This window comes from Neopsephotus bourkii, unplaced genomic scaffold (assembly GCF_033783945.1).
Source record: "Neopsephotus bourkii isolate Nb327-2 ecotype Australia unplaced genomic scaffold, CSIRO-AGI_Nbou_v1 NB_1615, whole genome shotgun sequence".
Taxonomy (NCBI): Eukaryota; Metazoa; Chordata; class Aves; order Psittaciformes; family Psittacidae; genus Neopsephotus; species Neopsephotus bourkii.
Genome location: NW_026902090.1, coordinates 1759112 through 1776800, shown reverse-complemented (window position 1 = coordinate 1776800; position 17689 = coordinate 1759112). Strand labels below are relative to the sequence as shown.

Sequence of the window (17689 nt, the reverse complement as noted above, 5' to 3'; positions counted from 1 at the left end):
TCCATTGGAGCTGCTGCTGCTTTTCAGCCTCTTTTCCCCACCTCCCACAGGGAAAACTGTGGTGTTTCTCCTCCTGGCTTTTTCCTGTTTCCCATGGGAGTGCTGGGCTTGAGCAACCCACCTGCCGCCAGCCCTACCAGTGGGTCCCACGGACCGAGACCTCCTCTACCTCCCTCCCTGACCTTCGCTTCCACCCAGAGCTTTGAACTTGTACCCTCCCAAGGGGAATGATGGGTTTGGGGGTGTTTGGTGCGGCAGCAGTCTGGCGTGACGATCTGAGCGGGGTCAAGGATGGTTTCAGTTCCTCCTTGCTCTTTCTCCTCCATCCTAGGTATAAAAAACACAAGCAGAGAAGCTCAGAGCAGCCCTTCCCTTCAAGTAAAAGATTAACTGGCTCATAGAGCTGATTAAACGTCCTGTAGGACAAAGTTACATCTGATCTCAAGGAAAGGAGCCTTTGGAAATGAGTGGAGCTTCTCCCCTATTAAAAACAGAGGATCCCAGCCCTGGCAGCAGGGGAGGCTGCTCCCCACTGCCCCTGCCTGCCTGGGAACCCTGCACAGCCCCACACCTTAATTCACTGTTTTTATTCACCCCCCCCATGCTGGCTCGATGCTGACTCTGGTTAAACGTTAGCCAGGGCTGGCTGGCATCGTGGTGCTTGCCCTGTGATAAGCACCATCCCTGCCTCCCTGCCCAGCCATGCTCCCAGCTCCAATCCCTGTCCCGTCTGGAGCCAAGCAGCAGGCAAAGTTCAGTGCTTGTTCAGGGAGATAAGGCGAGGATGCAGGGCAGTGTGCAGGCAGCTTGCAGGGCTGTTACTCATTTATTAGAGATCCTTGTTTGCCTTGTTGTAAGGAGGTTTCTCCTCCCCTCTGCTTTCCCAGCAAGGTGTATGGCAGCTTTGGTGGCTTGTGCATGATTCCTGCTCATGCCCCCACACAGAGGCCTGGGGAAGGTCCCTGCAGCAGAGTGGCCCTAGTCCCACTGGCAGTATGGAGAGGTGTCAGCGTGGGGCTGGCTGGAATGCTTTTGGTTGCTTTGGTGCTCCACGTGTTACCCCACCACTTGCTTTGCCCTAATAGCTTGGTGGGTTTGGCTCATGGTGCCATCAAAGCAACTACTTTCTCTTTGACCTCCATCCCCATTCACTCACCTTGCATCATCTTGCCAGGCATTTACTAGCAAACCCTTGGTCTGGACAGGGCTTGTCCTGGGAACAGAAGTTACCTGATGGGATGGTGCTCTGGATCATCGTCCTCTGTTTGCCAGGGAGCTCAGCCCTGTGGGCAGCACCCTGCCTGCACCCAGGGTTGGGTGCTCTACGGATGCTCTGTGTTGGGCTGGTGTCTGGGGTGCAGTGAGAGAGGAGGGAGCAGCAGGGGAGTCATCTCCCCTCTGCCCCATTCCTGGGATGCTCCAGGGCAGCAGCCAATACAGATGTGAGGTCTGTGTCTGAACTCCCCCAAAGGAAACAGCCGTTTAACACAGGATCCAGGACTGCAGCTGGATCCCACAGCCAGCTCCTCACTTCTCCTTTTGAGCCCCAAAGCCCTTTTCACTTCCGTTTCACTTTGGTTTTATCTCCCCTCTGCCTGAGACCCGGTGAGGTATTTGCTTCAGGGAAACTGCAGCAAGCGTGTTTGGACAGCTTCTCTACAGGGCCAGGTATTTGCTTTATATAGATAAAAAGCCCCCAACAACTAAGCAAACGTGTAGGTGCTGGTTGCTTATGGAGAGCTCTCCTGCTCTAGATAGCCAGGCATCTTCCTCCTTAGTGCCGGTAAAATGAACCAGTGGCTTTGCTCAATGCAGCCAGGAGAGGCAGAGGGTTATTGTGAGGAACTGAATGCATGAAAGTGAGAGCTGAGGTAGATGCTGAGCTTCAAGGCAGCTTGGGATGAAAGAGGAACTGAAATCTCATGGATAAACACTGGGGAGAAAAAACCGTTCTCACCTGGAAAGACTTGATGAAGATGCCAAGTGGTTCCTGTGTGGGTTTTCCTTTATCTTGCATCGCTGCATGCCTGTAGCATCCTTCCCCCTGCTTTTGTGCTCAGGAATCTTGTTTCAGGAGGGGCAAAACTGCGGGGACAAGTCATGTCAGGAGCCATGAATTGTGGCCATTCTATCCCTGCTTATCCTGCTCACCATCAGCTGTGCTTACAGGGAGGAGCAGAGCCTTTGGGCTCCCCAGGAGCCCTCCTGCTGTAGCCGGGAGCAGTGCTCGGGGTACCCCAGTGTGCCAAAGAGACCTTCAGAGGGGCTCAGCCCTGAGCCCTGCTCTCTGCTTTTGGGGGTAACTGTGCCTGCTTTTTGGGTGTGAAAATGCAGTGGGGGATCAGCTGTCTGTGCCAAAGGGTATCCTTCTCTCAGGGGAGGATGGCTGGGAGGGAAGGAGGGAAGAGCCTGGGGCAAACTGGAAGGAAAACGAACCTCCAAGCAACCCAGTCAAGCACTCAGCAAGTGGCTGCCATGGAGTGGACACTGAGCCAGGGGCTCTGCTCAGGCTCTGCTCCCTGCAGGCTCAATGCCTTGCACCGTGCCTCGGTTTCCCCTGTGGCAAACAAGGGTTTGCTTTTCCCTGAAGCTGTCCATGCCTGGTCAAGCATCCTTGCATGTGTGCAGCCAGCCCATTGCTGGTGAGGTGCTGGGGGCAGCAGGAGCGTCTGACCTGGTGCTCTGTGTTTCAGGAGGCTTTGGCAGCCATCCCCATCCCAGGGAGCTGGGGAGCGCGTCCCAAGGATTGGCTGTGCCGCAGGATGGGCAGCTGCCCTCAGCGGGGCAGTGGGAAGATGAGCAGAGGCATAGCCCATCTCCTGACGGCTCTCTTCATGGCGGTGACAGCAGTGATAGGCTACCCATCACGGCGCTCTGCCACCGACCTGGATGCCACCCCCAGGACAACAGTCACCTTTGAGGGTAAGGGGCTGTGGGTCTTGGTGGTGCAGATCTTGCCGGCACTGGATTTGTTGCATTGTGACTGCATTCAGACTTCCCCAGCCTCTGGAGTGGGAAGCTTGGCATGGTGGGTGGCAACAGAGGGTCCCCTGGGCTCTAGCAATCAATGCATGGGTCTCTATTGTTGGCTTCCTGGAGTTGATGTACCCTGAGGGATGGAGCAGTGGAGATGCAAAGGCATCTCCCCAGTAGCCAGTTCAGGAGGACAAGGATGTGCAGGGAGCCAGCCTTGGCCAGACCCTGGCTTTGCCCAGCTGCCCTTGAAGAGTGTCCTGAGCTGGGCATCACACCCAAATAGTCAGCAGGGAGCTTCCTTCCATGGCTTTCTCTAATTGCCACCAGGCTGTTGGCCTCCAGCCTCAGCCAGCCCCATAGTGTCATTGTGCCCTGGGCATCCACATGACTTCACTGACCTCTTTAGTGAAGCCCAGCTCAGCAGTTGACAGTGGTTCATTTGCAACTGGTGTGCCCTTTCATCCTTTCAGACAGTGCCTCCTTTTTTACAGGTCATTCCCTCCCCAGCTGCCTCCAGGGTCCCAAGCCCCATGGGACTTTCTCCTACTGTGGCAGGAGGGTCTGAGCCTCCTGGCTTGGGGTTCCAATGGCCAGGGCACTTCTCAGCAGCCCAGATTGCATGGTTTCTCTGGCTCAGTGGGCAGGGAGCACCCAGCCTGCCTGCAGAAGCCCTCCCCTTGCACAGCAGTTTTGGGTCAGGTTTTGTGCATCCTTTTGAACGGGCTGGGTCACTGCTGGTGTGGTTTCGCTTCCTCTGACTGCTCTCCAAACAGCGTTGCAGGCCCATGCTGGACCACTGGCAGCCAGCACCATCAGCCCAGTAACCTCGGGTGGTCCTTTTCCACCCGCTCCCAGCTCCGTTCTGTCTTTTCCCAGTGGCTCGCACCGTGCCTGCCCCAGGGTCCCCCCCTCAGCCCCCTGTTCCCTTTGCAGAGCTGTTGGGCGTCCGGCGCTTCAGAGCGCGCACCCTCAACTACAGCACCCTGCTGCTGGAGGATGACCGCGGCATCCTCTACGTGGGGGCCAGGGGAGCCATCTTCGCCCTCAACTCCAGCGACGTGGCCGACGGCTCCCACCGCACGGTGAGCCTGGCCCCCATACTCGTCATCAGCTGCTCGTCCTCTCCCGTCCCACTCTGCCCGCTCCCTGCCCGAATTGTGGCCACCCTGTCCCTGCTCATCCTCCCTCTCCCCACCTCAGGTCCTGCCTGGAGGTGCTGTCCCCAGGTCCCCTGTGGGCATCTGGACCTTCTCCCTAGCCAGGCAGTGTGGGGACAGTGGTGGGAGGTGCCCCCAGGCTCAGAGCTGCCTGTTTCAGGGACACCCCATCAGGACGAAGGGCAGGGGGGATGCATTACACCTTTGCTCCCACTGGGAAGGATACCCCAAAATTCCTCCTGTGGGTTAGGGTCTAGAACCACTCTCACCCTGGGCTGGGGATGTGGGCAGGGATGCCATCTCATGCGGAGGATTTTAGCACCTCTGAAGGCTCTGGCAGAGGCTGGAGCCTGCAGTGATGGTGGAACCATGTGGTGATGGGGGAAGTTCCTCTTCCCATTGCAGATCCAGTGGGAAGCCTCCCCAGAGAAGCAGATGGACTGCCTGCAGAAGGGCAAAAACAACAAGGTAGAGCCGGTGGGTGGGTGCTGGGGGGGCTGCTGCCGCCTCCCCAGACTGTAACGCCTCCCCCCCACACACAGACCGAGTGCTTCAACCACGTGCGGTTTCTGCAGAGGCTGAACAGCACCCACCTCTATGCCTGCGGGACCTACGCCTTCCACCCGCTCTGCGCTGCCATTGTGAGTGCTGCTCAGCCCCACGGCTGTCCCCTGTCCCCATGTCACCCTGGCGTGGTGCAGCCCCTGCACGCTCCCACCATCTCCCCCTACAGCCTAACTCCCTTTCTGACCCCCAGGCTGGGGTGGGTAGATTTGGGGATGCAGCACCGTGATGCAGACACCCACAGTCGTCCCCCCCAGCACTGGGGTTAGACTCAGACCCCATAGCAAGATGGCTGGAGGTGGATCGGTGACGGGAGGGGGGGCATGTGGGCTCAGTGAGACCAGTGGGGTGGGATGTGCCATCACTGGAGCTGGTCCCCAGCCCCTGCTGTTGGAGGGTCCCTTCCCAAATCAGTGGCTGCAGTCTGGCTGGTGGCCAGTGGCAAGCATGCCTGGAAGGGTGGCGATGGCAGGAGGGGTGATGGTGGCAGGGTTGTCTCAGCAGCCCATCCCTAGGGATTTCCCAGGCCAGGCCAGGGGTCCCCGTGTGGCTGTGATGCAGAGCAGAGGCCTGGGGCAGCCACGTTCCCAGCAGTGGGACTTTCACCCCTATGTGGTGGCTCCTTGGGGACTCAGCTGCCCTTTGCCCACCTCCCTCCCTGACCAAAGGGGCCTCCTGGGACCATGTCCGCAGCACGGCCAGGGCATCCCGGGGGAGCCGTGCCCATTCCCACACCCGTGTCACCGGTCCGGTTTGGCTGTCGCACGCCCTGGGAGTCAGGCGGAGCAGCCGCTGAGCTGGAAGGGCCCGGTCATTATTTGACACGCTTTGAACTACAAACCCCAAAGAAAATAACTCCTGCCATGACAGGGACATCCCCCAGGGGAGCCAGCCCGGCTGGACAGCGTCTGCTGGCCAGGCACAGCCTGGGAACGTGGGTTGCACTAGCCAAATCCTGCCTGGTGCCCACACGATGCCAACGTGGGGCACTGGGGCTCCTTCTGAGCCCTCTGCCCTGCTCTTGGCTGTGGGCTCTGGCTGTCCATGTGGTTTCCGACCAGCTAGAGGGCGCAGGGAGGGTTTGTCTTGCCTGGACAAGGACATGGGCATTGCTTTGTCCCCACTAGCAGCAGAGAGCTAGGGGCTGGCAGGCGAGGCGGGTCTGTCGCCTCCCATGTAACCCAGTCCCCTGTCCCCCTCAAGGATGCCAACAGATTTACATTGCCATCACACTTCGAGGAGGGCAAGGAGAAGTGCCCCTACGACCCTGCTCGTGGCTACACTGGCCTCATCGTGGGTAAGCAGCACCTTTGCCAGGGCTGGTGGGGACATGTGGGATGCCACTGATCCTCGCCCCATCCCCAGTGCCCCCATGGGGTTCCCCAGCTGGGTGGGCTCTGTATGCAAGGGCCTTAGCCAGTCAGGCCTTGGTCCTCCTCCTCCTTTGCCACTTGGAGCATGGGGATGCTGGTGGCTTTTGGGGCTATCCCTGGGGAGCAGCACCATGCTGATGGTGCCTGCCCTGCCCAGATGGTGGACTGTACACGGCCACACGCTACGAGTTTCGGAGCCTCCCTGACATCCGGAGGAACCTGCACCAGCGGCCGCTGAAAACAGAGGAATCCCCCCTGCACTGGCTGAACGGTGAGACCGCTATGGTCCCCTGGGGCCAGTGTCATGGGCTGTGGGATATTGTGCATTGCCTTGGGGAGCGTGGACCAGGAGTGGGGGTACCCCTGGGGTCCTGTATGGTTTGCCATGAAGAAACTGAGTCAGGGAGCAATCCTCCATCCCGTGGTGGGTCCCCAGCCTCCAGCTTTCTCTCTGTGCTCCCCAGATGCTGAGTTCGTGGCCTCAGTGCTGGTCCGGGAGAGCAAGGACAGCCCTGTGGGTGACGATGACAAAATCTACTACTTCTTCACGGAGTGGGCAGGCGAGGAGACCACATCCTTCTTCGACAAGAGCCAGGTGGCCCGAGTAGCCCGAGTGGCCCGTGTCTGCAAGGTAGGTATGTCCCCAGCCACGGGGAGGCAAGCACTGGGACAGAGGCTTGGGGGAAAGCGAGGCATGGGCAGAGGGACATGCACCCCCCGATCAGCCTGTGCAGAAATGCTCCCTGCACCCTCCCAGAGCGATGTGGGGGGAAAGAAGATCCTGCAGCGCAAGTGGACATCCTTCATGAAGGCACGCCTGGTCTGCTACATCCCCTACTATGAGGTGCTGCGCAGCGTCTGCAGCCTGGATGGAGGCAGCTGGGCCAGCACCGTTTTCTATGCCGCCTTCACGCTTTCGGCGCAGTGGTGAGCAGGGCAGCAGCCAAAGCAGCTAGAGTTAAAAGTCATGGGGGGAGACCAGAGATGCTCAAGGGGACACGCAGGCTGGTGCTGAGCACCTGGGGGTGCAGTGGTGGGGAGCACCCCTATATCTGCCTGGGCTCAGGTGGGGTTTTATCCCCCAGGAGGACCATGGAGGCTTCTGCCGTGTGCCGCTACAGCATCTCAGCAGTGCAGCGTGCCTTCGAGGGCCCCTACATGGAGTACCAGGACTCGGCTCGCAAGTGGTCCCGCTACGACGGTGCGGTGCCTGAGCCCCGACCTGGCTCCGTGAGTGCTTGCGGGTGTGGAGATGGGGGAACACAGGGCAGCTGCATCCTCTCCTGACCCCCGTCTCCCCTGGGCAGTGCATCACGGACCACTCCCGCAGGAAGGGCTACAACTCCTCGCAGGACCTGCCCAACAGTGTCCTGGACTTTGTGAAGCTGCACCCACTCATGTTTGAGGAGGTGAAGCCGGCTGGCGGGGAGCCGCTGCTGGTGAAGAAGAGCGTGGTGTACAGCCGGCTGGCCGTGGACAGGGTGCGGGCCCTTGATGGTCGCTCCTATGATGTGCTCTTCATGGGGACGGGTGAGCACGGGATGAGTTCATGGGGTCTCTGCAGGCAGGGAGCACACCCCACACTCCTTCCTGACCCCCTGCTCTGCTCTCCAGGGGACGGCTGGATCCACAAGGCTGTGGTGGTGAGCTCCGGCATCCACATCGTGGAGGAGGTGCAGGTGTTTAGGGACCCGCAGCCTGTGGAGAGCCTGGTGATCTCCCATGCCCAGGTGAGGGGTGGAAGAAGCGGGGGGACACCACATATGGGGCATGTTTGTGCTGCAGCCTTTGGGCTGTTTGTGGAATGCGGGGGACATGACTCGTGGGTCACCCCAGCTTGGGATACATGCCAGAGCCTAAGGAAAGGGAGCAGTCTGGCCTCCAGCTGCAGCCATTCAGCACTGACTGGAGCTGGGGTCCCTCCCGCATGCACCGCACCAAGGGAGAGCTGGATCTCTGGGCAGCATGGGGCACCCCATAGCCCAGTCGCACCATGCCAGGTCGGTGCTGAGCCAGCCCTTTTTCCCCAGAGGAGCCTGTACGTGGGGGGAGCCACTGGGATCCTGCAGGTGCCCCTGGCCTCCTGCAGTAGGTACACCTCCTGCTATGACTGCATCCTCGCCCGGGACCCCTACTGCGCCTGGGATGGCAGGTCCTGCTGTGCCACTGCCACCACAGACAGGTAGGGACAGGCTGCCCGTCCCCAGTGAGGTCCCCGTGAGCCTTCCACCTGCCCCATCCCATGCTGTTGCACATTACCCCGTGGCACAGTCACCCCAATGCCACCTTAAGGATCTGGCATCCGCCAGGTGGCTGTGACCCCATAAGGGTGGGCTCAGTCAGGGCTGTATGGCTGAAGCCCTGGTGTCTTGCAGGGTAGGGCTGGTGCAGGACATTCAGAGTGGCAACGAGGGATGCCGGAGCAGCTCTGGGAGGGGTGAGTCTGTGCAGCCCCTTGCGACCACAGGGGATGCTGGTGTCTGGCATCCCTTAGGGTGACTGGGAATGGTGCAAGGCAGTGCTTGTCCCCACAGGCTCTCTGCCATGGAAGAACCGGACGGTGCTGCAGGGGGACGACGTGCTGCTGCCCTGTGACCAGCGCTCCAACCTGGCACGAGCCGTGTGGCTGCTGAACGGCAGCGAGGCGCTGGACGCAGGGCAGGACCGGCTGCGCATCGGGGTGGATGGGCTGCTGATGACAGACACGCTGCCGCAGCACAGCGGCGAGTACCGCTGCTACGGCGAGGAGCGCGGTCTCCGGACGCTGCTGGCTGCTTACAGCCTCACCGTGCTGCCCGAGCTGCCCCGCAGCCCCACGGCTGCCTCACGGCCTCATGCTATCAGCCAAGCAGCCAGCGACATGAAGGTGGCTTATGTCTCCGCCATCGTCGCCTTGGTGGTGCTGTGCGCTGTGCTCAGCACCGTCCTCCTCTATGTGTCCTGCCTGGAGAAGCGCAAAGGCAAGTACGTGCTGGGGGATCCACGGCCGGCCAGCGTGGAGCTGCAGACCGTCTCAGCCAACTGCCTGCGCAAGGGCCACCGGGAAGAGGAGGAGGAGGAAGAGCTCGCCTACCCTGATGGCTGCCTGCGCATCATCCCTGGGGAGGCACCCACGGCTGCCACATCCCCGGTAAAGGAGCTGCCGGCTGCTGTGCCCCCGTTGCCGCCGCCGCTGCCGGCCGAGCTCACCAACGGCGTGGGGTCTCTGCCCAACGTGCTCCGCAAGATGAATGGCAACAGCTACATGCTGCTGCAGCAGCAGGAGGAGCCGCTGGTCTCGCCGCTCTACAGCGCATCCTTCACCGAGGAGCTCAGCAAGATCCTGGAGAAGCGGAAACACACGCAGCTGGTGGAGAAGCTGGACGAGAGCTCCGTGTAGGGGCTGGGAGGGGTCCTGCCAGCGGGACCCTCCTCCCCTCCAGCCCCTTCTCCCACCCCTTGCCAGCAGTGTTACAAGACTCAGGCAAAACTACCTCCTGGATGGCACAGCCAGGCCAGGCCTGGGCTTGGCCATTCCTGTGGCTTTTCTCTGACTTTTGAGACTCGCTATACAGAAAAAACAAAGAATCTATTTAAATTTGGAGCTCTATTTATGTATAAAAACCCACTGACGGTGGCCACAAGCTGGAGGCAGGAGCTGGCACCTGGCTGAAGGTGGACCCTGGGGGGAGGGAGAGTTTCTGTCTGTCCGTCTGTCCAGGTGTGAGGGAGAGATGCTGTTGTGGACGCATGGACTTGGCCTGCCCTGCTGGGTGTCCCTTGGCTGCTGAGAGGTGGGTGAGGAGCAGGAGCGGGGCTGGGGGCTCCTCAGCTTCCTGCTCACAGGAGAGGGGCTGTGGACACAAGTCACACTGTTGGGGGTGGCCCTGGTGGCTGCCAGCCCCTGCCCGCTCTCCCACATCTGCCTCCAGGGATGGCTCCAGGAAGAGGACAGTTCAGTGAGTGTTGGAGCTGGGTGAGGAAGCTGATGTCCAGAATGTCCTGGAGCAGCTGGTGGAGCGATGTGTGCCTGCTGTGAGGAGGATACAGGTAAACACAGGGCTGGGTGACTGGGGGAGGCAGCTCCTCTGGGACCTCTGACCCTGACAGTGCTCTGCCCTCTCTCCCCAGGGCGCTGCGGAGGAAGAGCAGGGTGCAGCAGCAGGACACACTGGCAGCAGGACTGGCAGCCACGGCCTGCGGTGTAGCAGGGGACTTACTGCAGCACCAACATTCCCCACAGCGTCTGCAGTGCCTCTGCGGCCCCACGTTTCTGCCCTCCTGCGTGGTGCTGCTGGAGAACTGGGGTTCAGGCACAGCCCTGTCCACCACGGAACATGTGGGAAGGGAAACATCCTCACAGAGCAAGGAGTCCTGGACAACGCGTCTCCCACTGGGGCCTCCTGCCCTTCATGGCACTTTCAAGGGGCAGCCACTGTCCCTAAATCCCCCCAACTACCTCTCCTGCCACCTCCTGGGGGAACCTGTGGAACTGGAGTGACAAAAGCATGTCCCGTTGTGGGGACAGGTCTGTGACACTGGAGAAACTGTGAAGGGAGAGACTTGTTGAGGTGCCTGACCTCCCTTCTGTGTTCCTTGCTGGCACTTCCAGGATCAGGACATCACCTGGAGCTCAGCCCAGCAGGGGGACAGGAACAGGGTGGCAGCCCTTGGCGTCCCCAGCAGGCTGGAGCCCAGGCCCCCCTGCCCCAGCAGGGTGAGGTGCAGTGGAAAAAGTCAAGAGCCAAACACCTGCATTCCCCCATCCTGCCCCAACCCTTGGTGTTGCTGCAAGGTGGGACCAAGCAACCCCCAAGCACCCACCCTCTGCAAGGAGGGGCATCACTCTCCGTGTCTGGCACCCCTCATGCACAGCCCCATGTGCCCCCTGGCAATAAACACGGCTCTGTCTAGAAGTGATGTTTTCTCTGTGGGCAGGAGAGGCGGATGCAGAGGCACAGGGTGTGGGGCTGAGGCTTTATTGGGCCTGGAGCCGTGGGCCCCGCACAGTGAGGATGGAGGGTTTGTTGGTGAGGGGGTGCCACTGGCCCTGGATGCTGGGGTTGTCGGTGTGGAAGGGCTTGCGGATGCGGATGATGTCCAGGCCGGACTGGCCGGCCAGCTTGGTGGCCAGCTGCAGGATCTCTTCACTTGTCTTGCTGGTGATGAGCTCCTCTCGCACTGTCCCATTCACTGTGGCAGAGCAGGAAGGGAGCACAGAATCATTAGGGTTGGAAGGGACCTCTGGAGATCACCCAGTCCAACCCCCCTGCCACAGCAGGACCACCCAGAGCAGCTTACACAGGAACCCATCCAGGCGGGTTTTGAATGGCTCCAGAGAGGGAGACTCCACAGCCCCCCTGGGCAGCCTGTTCAGTGCTCTGCTGCCTTCAGCATAAAGAAGTTCTTCCTCATGAAGAGGTGAACTTCCTGTGTTTTAGTTTATGGCCATTGTCCCTCATCCTGTCACTGGGCACACTGAAAAGAGGCTGGCACCATCCCCCTGGCACCTGCTTTTGAGGTATTTATATGCATTCATGAGATCTCCTCTCAGCCTTCTCTTATCTAGACTGAGCAGGCCCAGCTCCTGCAGTCCCTCCTCATAAGAGATGCTCCAGACTTCTGAGCATCCTCGTGGTCCTCCACTGGAACAGGCCCCTCCTTCCTCCCCAACACTCCTCCTGGGGGGTGGCTGCTGTTCCCCTGCCCCACAGAGCAGCCATCCCCAGTGCTGTCCGCAGCAGGGCAGAGGTGGGGGAGCACCAGGGTGGGAGGGACCCCATCATCCTGCCCCACATCCCCCTATTTCCAACTGCACTCACAGTACTCAGCCACCAGCACCGGGGTGGGGTTGGAGCAGGGCCTGACGTAGAGGACGACATCGGGGTGCTGCCGCGCAAAGTCCAGTGCCACCTCCTCCACGAACTGCCTGTGGGGGGAGAGGGGGTCTGGTGCGGTCAGAGCTCACTGCAGCCCCCACCCGTGGTGAAGGGCAGAGATCACCACCAGCCTGCCTCTGTGCTGAGGGGCAGCAGTGCCCCCCACCTCTGTGGGTCAGAGCTCAGCAGCACCCTCTCTCTCCCTGCTGCCCTGGCTTCAGCTGTAATGGTTTTCAGTGGTTTTCTCCTTCTTTGTAGCTGGTGGAGTGCTGTGGTTTGGCTTTAGTCTGAGAACAACGGTGATGACACCCATGTTTTAGTTGTTGTTCAGTAATGGTTACTCTGATCAAGGACTTACCAGTCTCATGGTCTGCCAGTGAGGAGGGGCACGGGAGGCCGGGAGGAAGCAGACACAGGACACCTGACCCAAACTACCCAGAGGAATAGTTATGGTATATTACTCCATACCACTGTCATGCCGACTATATAAACTTGGGGGCAGTCACCCGGAAGGGCTGGATCGCTGTTGGGGTCGGGCTTTGGGTATCGGTCTGCGGGTGGTGAGCGGCTGTATTCTCTTCCCTTGTTATTTCCCTCACCATTGTTATTACCACCATCAGCTCTGTATTACACACACCCATGCAGGCTGTTACCACCCGTCTCACCAGCCACCCCCCCCCAAGGTCAGAGATCAGGGGTCACCGAGCCTCCCTCTTCCTCTCCTTCTCACTACACCCCCCCTCCCACCCCCGGGGCTCCGGGGCGGTACCTGGCGCCGCGGGCATCGGCCGCGGTGGGGCTGAAGAGGAGCTGGAGGCGCTGGAGCTGCCGCACGTAGCGGCCCACGCCGTTGTGCAGGACGGACGTGAGGAACCGGCTGGGTGACCCGCGGGCCGTCATGGCGCCTCTTCCCCGGGAACCGGAACTGCGCCGGGAGCGGAGCACATCCGTATCCGGCCCTTCGGGAAGTGGCGCGCTGAGCGCGGCTGGCGCGGAGCTCCACGTGGGGGGGGCGGCGTGAGCGGTGCCCGAACCGGGAGGGAACCGGGAGGGGTCCGTGGGGCAGCGGCCGATGCGGATCGGCAGCCGCCCGCGACGGGCAGGATGGCGGTGGTGCCCCTGCGGCCCTGCAGAGCCGCCGGCCGCCTCCTGCCGCTGCTGTGCTGCGGGGCGAGGAGCAAGGGAGCCTCCCTGAGCCCCGGCGTGCCGGGCCGCCTCACCCAGCGGCGCTACAAGAAGGACGTGCTGCCTTCGCCCGAGGGGCCCGTGCCCTGCGTCACCATCACCGAGATCCGGCAGTACCTGCGCGCCCAGGGCATCCCTTTCCGCGACGGGTACAGCTGCCTGCACACCCCCAGCTTCTTCACCGCCGGCCGGGAGGAGCAGCCGCCGGCCGCCAGCGCCCCTTACACGCTTTTCATTGACAAGACCACGGGCAGCTTCCTGTGCACGGCCACCCTGGCCGAGGGCACCTGGCAGGACTTCCAGGCCAACGTGGAGCTGCAGCACCGCGATGCTCCCCCCGACGGCTCAAAGGAGGCAGAGGAGGGCATGTGGCAGGCTCGTGAGGCTGCCCGCTGCATCTGGGAGCGGGCGCTGCCGCTCTCTGATCTGTTGGATAAGGATGAGACCAAGGAGACCAAGGCCATGTTCGGTATCAACGAGGTAACGGATGCCACCCTGAAACGCTTTGGGGTGCGTTATCTGAGGACTTCCAAGTCCCTTGTCTTCCCTTGGTTTAGTCCCCGTGATGCCACCCTAAAAGGCCTGAAGCTTCTGAGGGCGGAGAAGAAGGGGGATGCGATAGTTTATGCGGAAGATACTTTACCCCGCTTCGATTCCTATCACAATCTCTTTGGTCTGCCCTTGATCAGCAGCCGAGACACAGAGCTGGTGTTAACGGGGTGGGAGCTGGATGCCCTAGCCCTGCACCAAGCCACGGGGGTGGCCAGCCTGGCCCTGCCGCGGGGGTCCACCTGCCTGCCCCCCGCCCTCCTCCCCTACCTGGAGCAGTTCAAGCGCATCACACTGTGGCTGGGTGAGGACCTGCGCTCCTGGGAAGCCGCCAAGCTCTTTGCCCGCAAGCTGAGCCTCAAGCGCTGCTCCCTGGTGCGCCCCGGCAACCTGCAGCCGCGGCCCTTGGAGGCTCTGAACCAGGGCCTGAACCTCACCAAGATCCTGCGTGCCGCCCTGCCCGCCAGCCACAAATCCATCGTGTCCTTCCGGCAGCTGCGTGAGGAGGTGTTTGGGGAGCTGGCCAACAGCGAGCAGGTGGCTGGCGTCAAGTGGGTGCGCTTTCCCGAGCTCAACAAGCTCCTCAAAGGGCACCGCAGAGGGGAGCTCACTGTCTTCACAGGTGATGGGCAAACTGCTGCTGGATGGGGAGAGCAGGAGGCTCTTGGGTGCTTCACCTCTTGGGGGTGATGCCCTGCAAATCTTTCAGGTCCCTTTCTGCTTGTGGCTTTGGCTGAGTCCGTCCTGGGTGCAGTGGGGCTGAATGCACCAGTGTGGTGATGGGCTTACTGCCCGAGGCAGCACAGGAAATCCTGGGGTGTCCCTCACCCCTGCTTCCAGCTGCCACCTCTTCTCTGAGCCCTTCCTATGCCAGCCCTTCCCCACACCCCACAGGGACCCGCTGGCTGCTGGAGGCAACCTGTGTGTGTTCAGAGATGCAGCCAAGCAGGAGATGCTGCTTGTATATGGTGGGAGTGCTGTGGATGGGTTGCTCTTATCCGACTCCCCGGCACTTCCACCTCTGAACAGCCCCCCTACATGTTCAGGATGGGTCAGGTAATTTCCCCTAGGTAACTCCTCCTGTCATTGTCCTTGCACCAGGCCCGACGGGCAGCGGGAAGACAACCTTTATCAGTGAGTATGCACTGGACCTGTGCATGCAGGGGGTGTGCACGCTGTGGGGCAGCTTTGAGATCAGCAACATCCGCCTGGCCAAAATCATGCTGACGCAGTTTGCCACCCAGCGCCTGGATGACAAGCTGGAGCTGTATGATGAGTGGGCCGATCGCTTTGAGGACCTCCCGCTCTACTTCATGACTTTCCATGGCCAACAGAACATCAAGTATGATCCCACACCTTCATCCCCAGTAGCACTTATCCCTCAGAGTGTGTGCTGTGGGGCCTTGGGGAGCTGGGGCTCTTCCTCTGCAGGTTTGGGGCTAGCAGGAGGCATGTTGCTGCTGTTCTAGTCCCAGGGCTGGCATGTGGGGACTCTCAGCCTTCTTCTGGGATGGGGGTGAAGGGAGAGGACCTGTTCCTGTGCTGGGTGGCTGCTCTGAAATCAGCCTCTCTGCCCGTGGCAGGATGTGTCCCCCATACACCCTGCTCACTGGCAGCACTGCTGTTTGCTGAGGAGCAAGACAGGCACCTCTGGCTGCTTCTATTCACCAGGTGCTGTGGCACCTGCACACATCCCCTGTGGGCTGGAGGGGATCACAGGGTGGTGGGTAGGGGCTGGGTTCTCCTGATCCTGCTGCCCTCACCTGTGGGGTGAGGCACGGGAATGAGGCTTGTGCTTGTCCTGCAGCGGAGGGAATGTGGAGGTGGGATGTGCCAGGAGACAGCTCAGCCTCTCCACGTCCCCATGCGTGGCTCAGCATCCCCATCCCTGCCTCCGCTGATGTCAGTCTCCCTCTACCCAGGGCTGTGATTGACACCATGCAACACGCTGTCTACATGTACGACATCACCCATGTGGTCGTCGACAACCTCCAGTTCATGATGGGACATGAGCTCACTGTGGACAGGTAGCCCTTCTCCAAGCTGCCCCCTCCTTCCTCTGCCACTGTCATTGCTGGAGCTGGCCCTGCTGTGTGCCACGACAGGGGCTGTTCGCTTTAGTCCTGTCTGGCAGCCCCGTTTCCTTGTAGGGCAATCAATGCCCTGCAGAGGAGGAGGTGGGGAAAGCATGAGCTGGTTAGCCATGATCCCTGTCATGTCCCATCCCTTTTCCCACATGGGCCCAAGAGCCTCATGGAGAGTGAGCCCCTGACCCCGTTCTCACTGCCATGGCAGGCTCACTGCACAGGACTACATCGTTGGTGCCTTCCGCAAGTTTGCCACGGACAATAACTGTCACATCACACTGGTCATCCATCCCCGCAAGGAGGATGATGAGAAGGAGCTGCAGACAGCTTCCATCTTTGGCTCTGCCAAGGTGAGCTGGGCTGGGGTGGCCTTTCCTGTCCCTCAGGCACAGTGTGTTCCCAAGTGGGGCTGGGATACATTGGGCAGCTGTCCCCTGCTCCCACCAGCACATGGATCATCACTGGGGAACCAGTGTCGTGTGGGGCAGAATGTCCCCAGGATTCCTGTCACTTGCTGTGGATGTGCTGAGTCCCAGTTTGGCCAGGGAGATGCAGGCAGAGAGCAAATCCTTTGCCAGCTAAAGTGCTGATGGGGCTTTACGTGCAGTTAATTAATGCTCATTGAATATGAGTGGGATGTAGGAGAAGGTAATTAAAGAAGGAGCCAGGGAGGGTGGAGGGATGAGCTCTAAGTGGCCCAGTCTCTGCTGGGATGCTGAGTGGCCCCGCAGCTGTGGGCAGGAGGTCCTCTGTGAATGTGCACAGTGCTCCCTTGTTTCCCAGGGCATGCTGCTCAAGCCTGTGTGCCCAGCAGGTCACTGAGGTGGCCCTGGGGTAGATGAGGGGTTGGTGTCGGGGAAGTGCTGGAGTTGCCATGGCCTGGGATGCCCCGTACCAGGGCTCAGAGGAACCCCTGCCTCTGGATGCATCCCCAGCATCCTCCTGGAGTCATTTTCCTTCCCGCAGGCCAGTCAGGAGGCTGACAACGTCCTCATCCTGCAGGACCGTAAGCTGGTGTCAGGGCCAGGGAAGCGCTACATGCAGGTGTCCAAGAACCGCTTCGATGGGGACGTGGGTGTCTTCCCCCTGGAGTTCAGCAAGACCTCGCTCACCTTCTCCAGCAAAAGCAAGGCCAAGGTGAATAAGGTGAAGGAGGAGAAGGAGAAGGCGCCTTTAGCTGCAAAGGCTCCTTCAGCCAAGAAGGCTCCAGGGGGAAGCTCAGGAGCCTCTAAGAAGCCATGAGCCCATCAGGTCTTCCTCAGCCTGTCAGAAGGAATGAGGACTGGTGCTAGGAGCGTGGGGCTGGGGTACACCAGCCCCCCTCCCAAGGGAGCAGCAGCCACACACTGCTGTGGCCCTTTCTCCTGCAAGAACAAGCCTGTTGGCCACCACCGTGGTGTCTGAGATGTGGGGCCACCAAGAAGGGAAGGTTGGGCTCATCCCAGAGAAGAGCAGCCAGGCAAGGGTGCAATGGCAAATGCTGGCTGTGCTGTACTGGTGCTGAGTGTTGGGAGCGTGGTGGGGAGTGGAGGCAGCACGGGCAGTGTGGAGGGGGGTCTCCAGACCTGGGACAGGTCGTTAAATTGTGGGTATAACGGAGCTGAAATCATGACTGTCACTGACTGGGGGGGACTGTGCAGGGGCCTGCAGATGGCTGAATCCCCTGTCACAGACTGGGGTCTCTGGGATGGATGCTGTGTGTTGGAGCCAGCAAGAGGAAAGTGGTAGATGGAAGTGTGGGAGGTTGTGAATGGCTGTTGCTGTCCATAGGACATGGTGGGAGCTGGACCCCCAGGGTATCACTCTTGACTGGTGGCAGGCATTGCTGAGCTCTGCCCACAACCTAGCCCCTTTCTTGCTCAGAGTCTTCACCAGCTCCTTTCTCCAGGGACATCACCAGCAGTAAAACCTCAGGAGGAGCAGCCCTGCCTCACTCTGCT

At 60.5% G+C, this 17689-nt stretch overlaps 3 protein-coding genes across 8 annotated transcripts in view; 2 read left to right on the top strand and 1 right to left on the bottom strand.

The window, feature by feature from the left end:
• SEMA4G (semaphorin 4G) overlaps nt 1-10965 on the top strand; it is a 28522-nt gene extending 17557 nt beyond the window's left edge. For 3 of the 6 annotated variants that reach the window (XM_061372556.1, XM_061372557.1, XM_061372554.1), the window contains exons 2-17: nt 2694-2922; nt 3910-4058; nt 4539-4601; nt 4676-4774; nt 5901-5994; nt 6228-6341; nt 6535-6701; nt 6828-6997; nt 7156-7300; nt 7378-7600; nt 7685-7800; nt 8101-8252; nt 8446-8507; nt 8590-9843; nt 9982-10099; nt 10181-10965. In XM_061372556.1, coding sequence (XP_061228540.1) covers nt 2763-2922; nt 3910-4058; nt 4539-4601; nt 4676-4774; nt 5901-5994; nt 6228-6341; nt 6535-6701; nt 6828-6997; nt 7156-7300; nt 7378-7600; nt 7685-7800; nt 8101-8252; nt 8446-8507; nt 8590-9449 — 2574 coding nt within the window. In that variant the 5' untranslated portion in view covers nt 2694-2762 and the 3' untranslated portion in view covers nt 9450-9843; nt 9982-10099; nt 10181-10965. Of the gene's footprint in view, nt 1-122; nt 140-2693; nt 2923-3909; nt 4059-4538; nt 4602-4675; nt 4775-5900; nt 5995-6227; nt 6342-6534; nt 6702-6827; nt 6998-7155; nt 7301-7377; nt 7601-7684; nt 7801-8100; nt 8253-8445; nt 8508-8589; nt 9844-9981; nt 10100-10180 lie in introns of those variants that run through there. The other 3 variants (XM_061372558.1, XM_061372559.1, XM_061372560.1) reach the window with 3 other exon arrangements.
• A 49-nt stretch (nt 10966-11014) lies between these two features.
• MRPL43 (mitochondrial ribosomal protein L43) lies at nt 11015-12879 on the bottom strand. Its single transcript, XM_061372565.1, has 3 exons — nt 12698-12879; nt 11872-11978; nt 11015-11242 (listed from the first exon to the last, which is right to left on the bottom strand). The coding sequence occupies exons 1-3, from the start codon at nt 12826-12828 to the stop codon at nt 11028-11030; spliced, it is 453 nt and encodes a 150-aa protein (XP_061228549.1). The 5' UTR covers nt 12829-12879; the 3' UTR covers nt 11015-11027.
• Nucleotides 12880-12913: 34 nt separating this feature from the next.
• Nucleotides 12914-17398, top strand: TWNK (twinkle mtDNA helicase). The gene is made up of 5 exons (XM_061372567.1): nt 12914-14284; nt 14764-15004; nt 15585-15689; nt 15958-16099; nt 16716-17398. The coding sequence occupies exons 1-5, from the start codon at nt 13033-13035 to the stop codon at nt 16989-16991; spliced, it is 2016 nt and encodes a 671-aa protein (XP_061228551.1). The 5' UTR covers nt 12914-13032; the 3' UTR covers nt 16992-17398.
• Nucleotides 17399-17689: the final 291 nt, after the last annotated feature.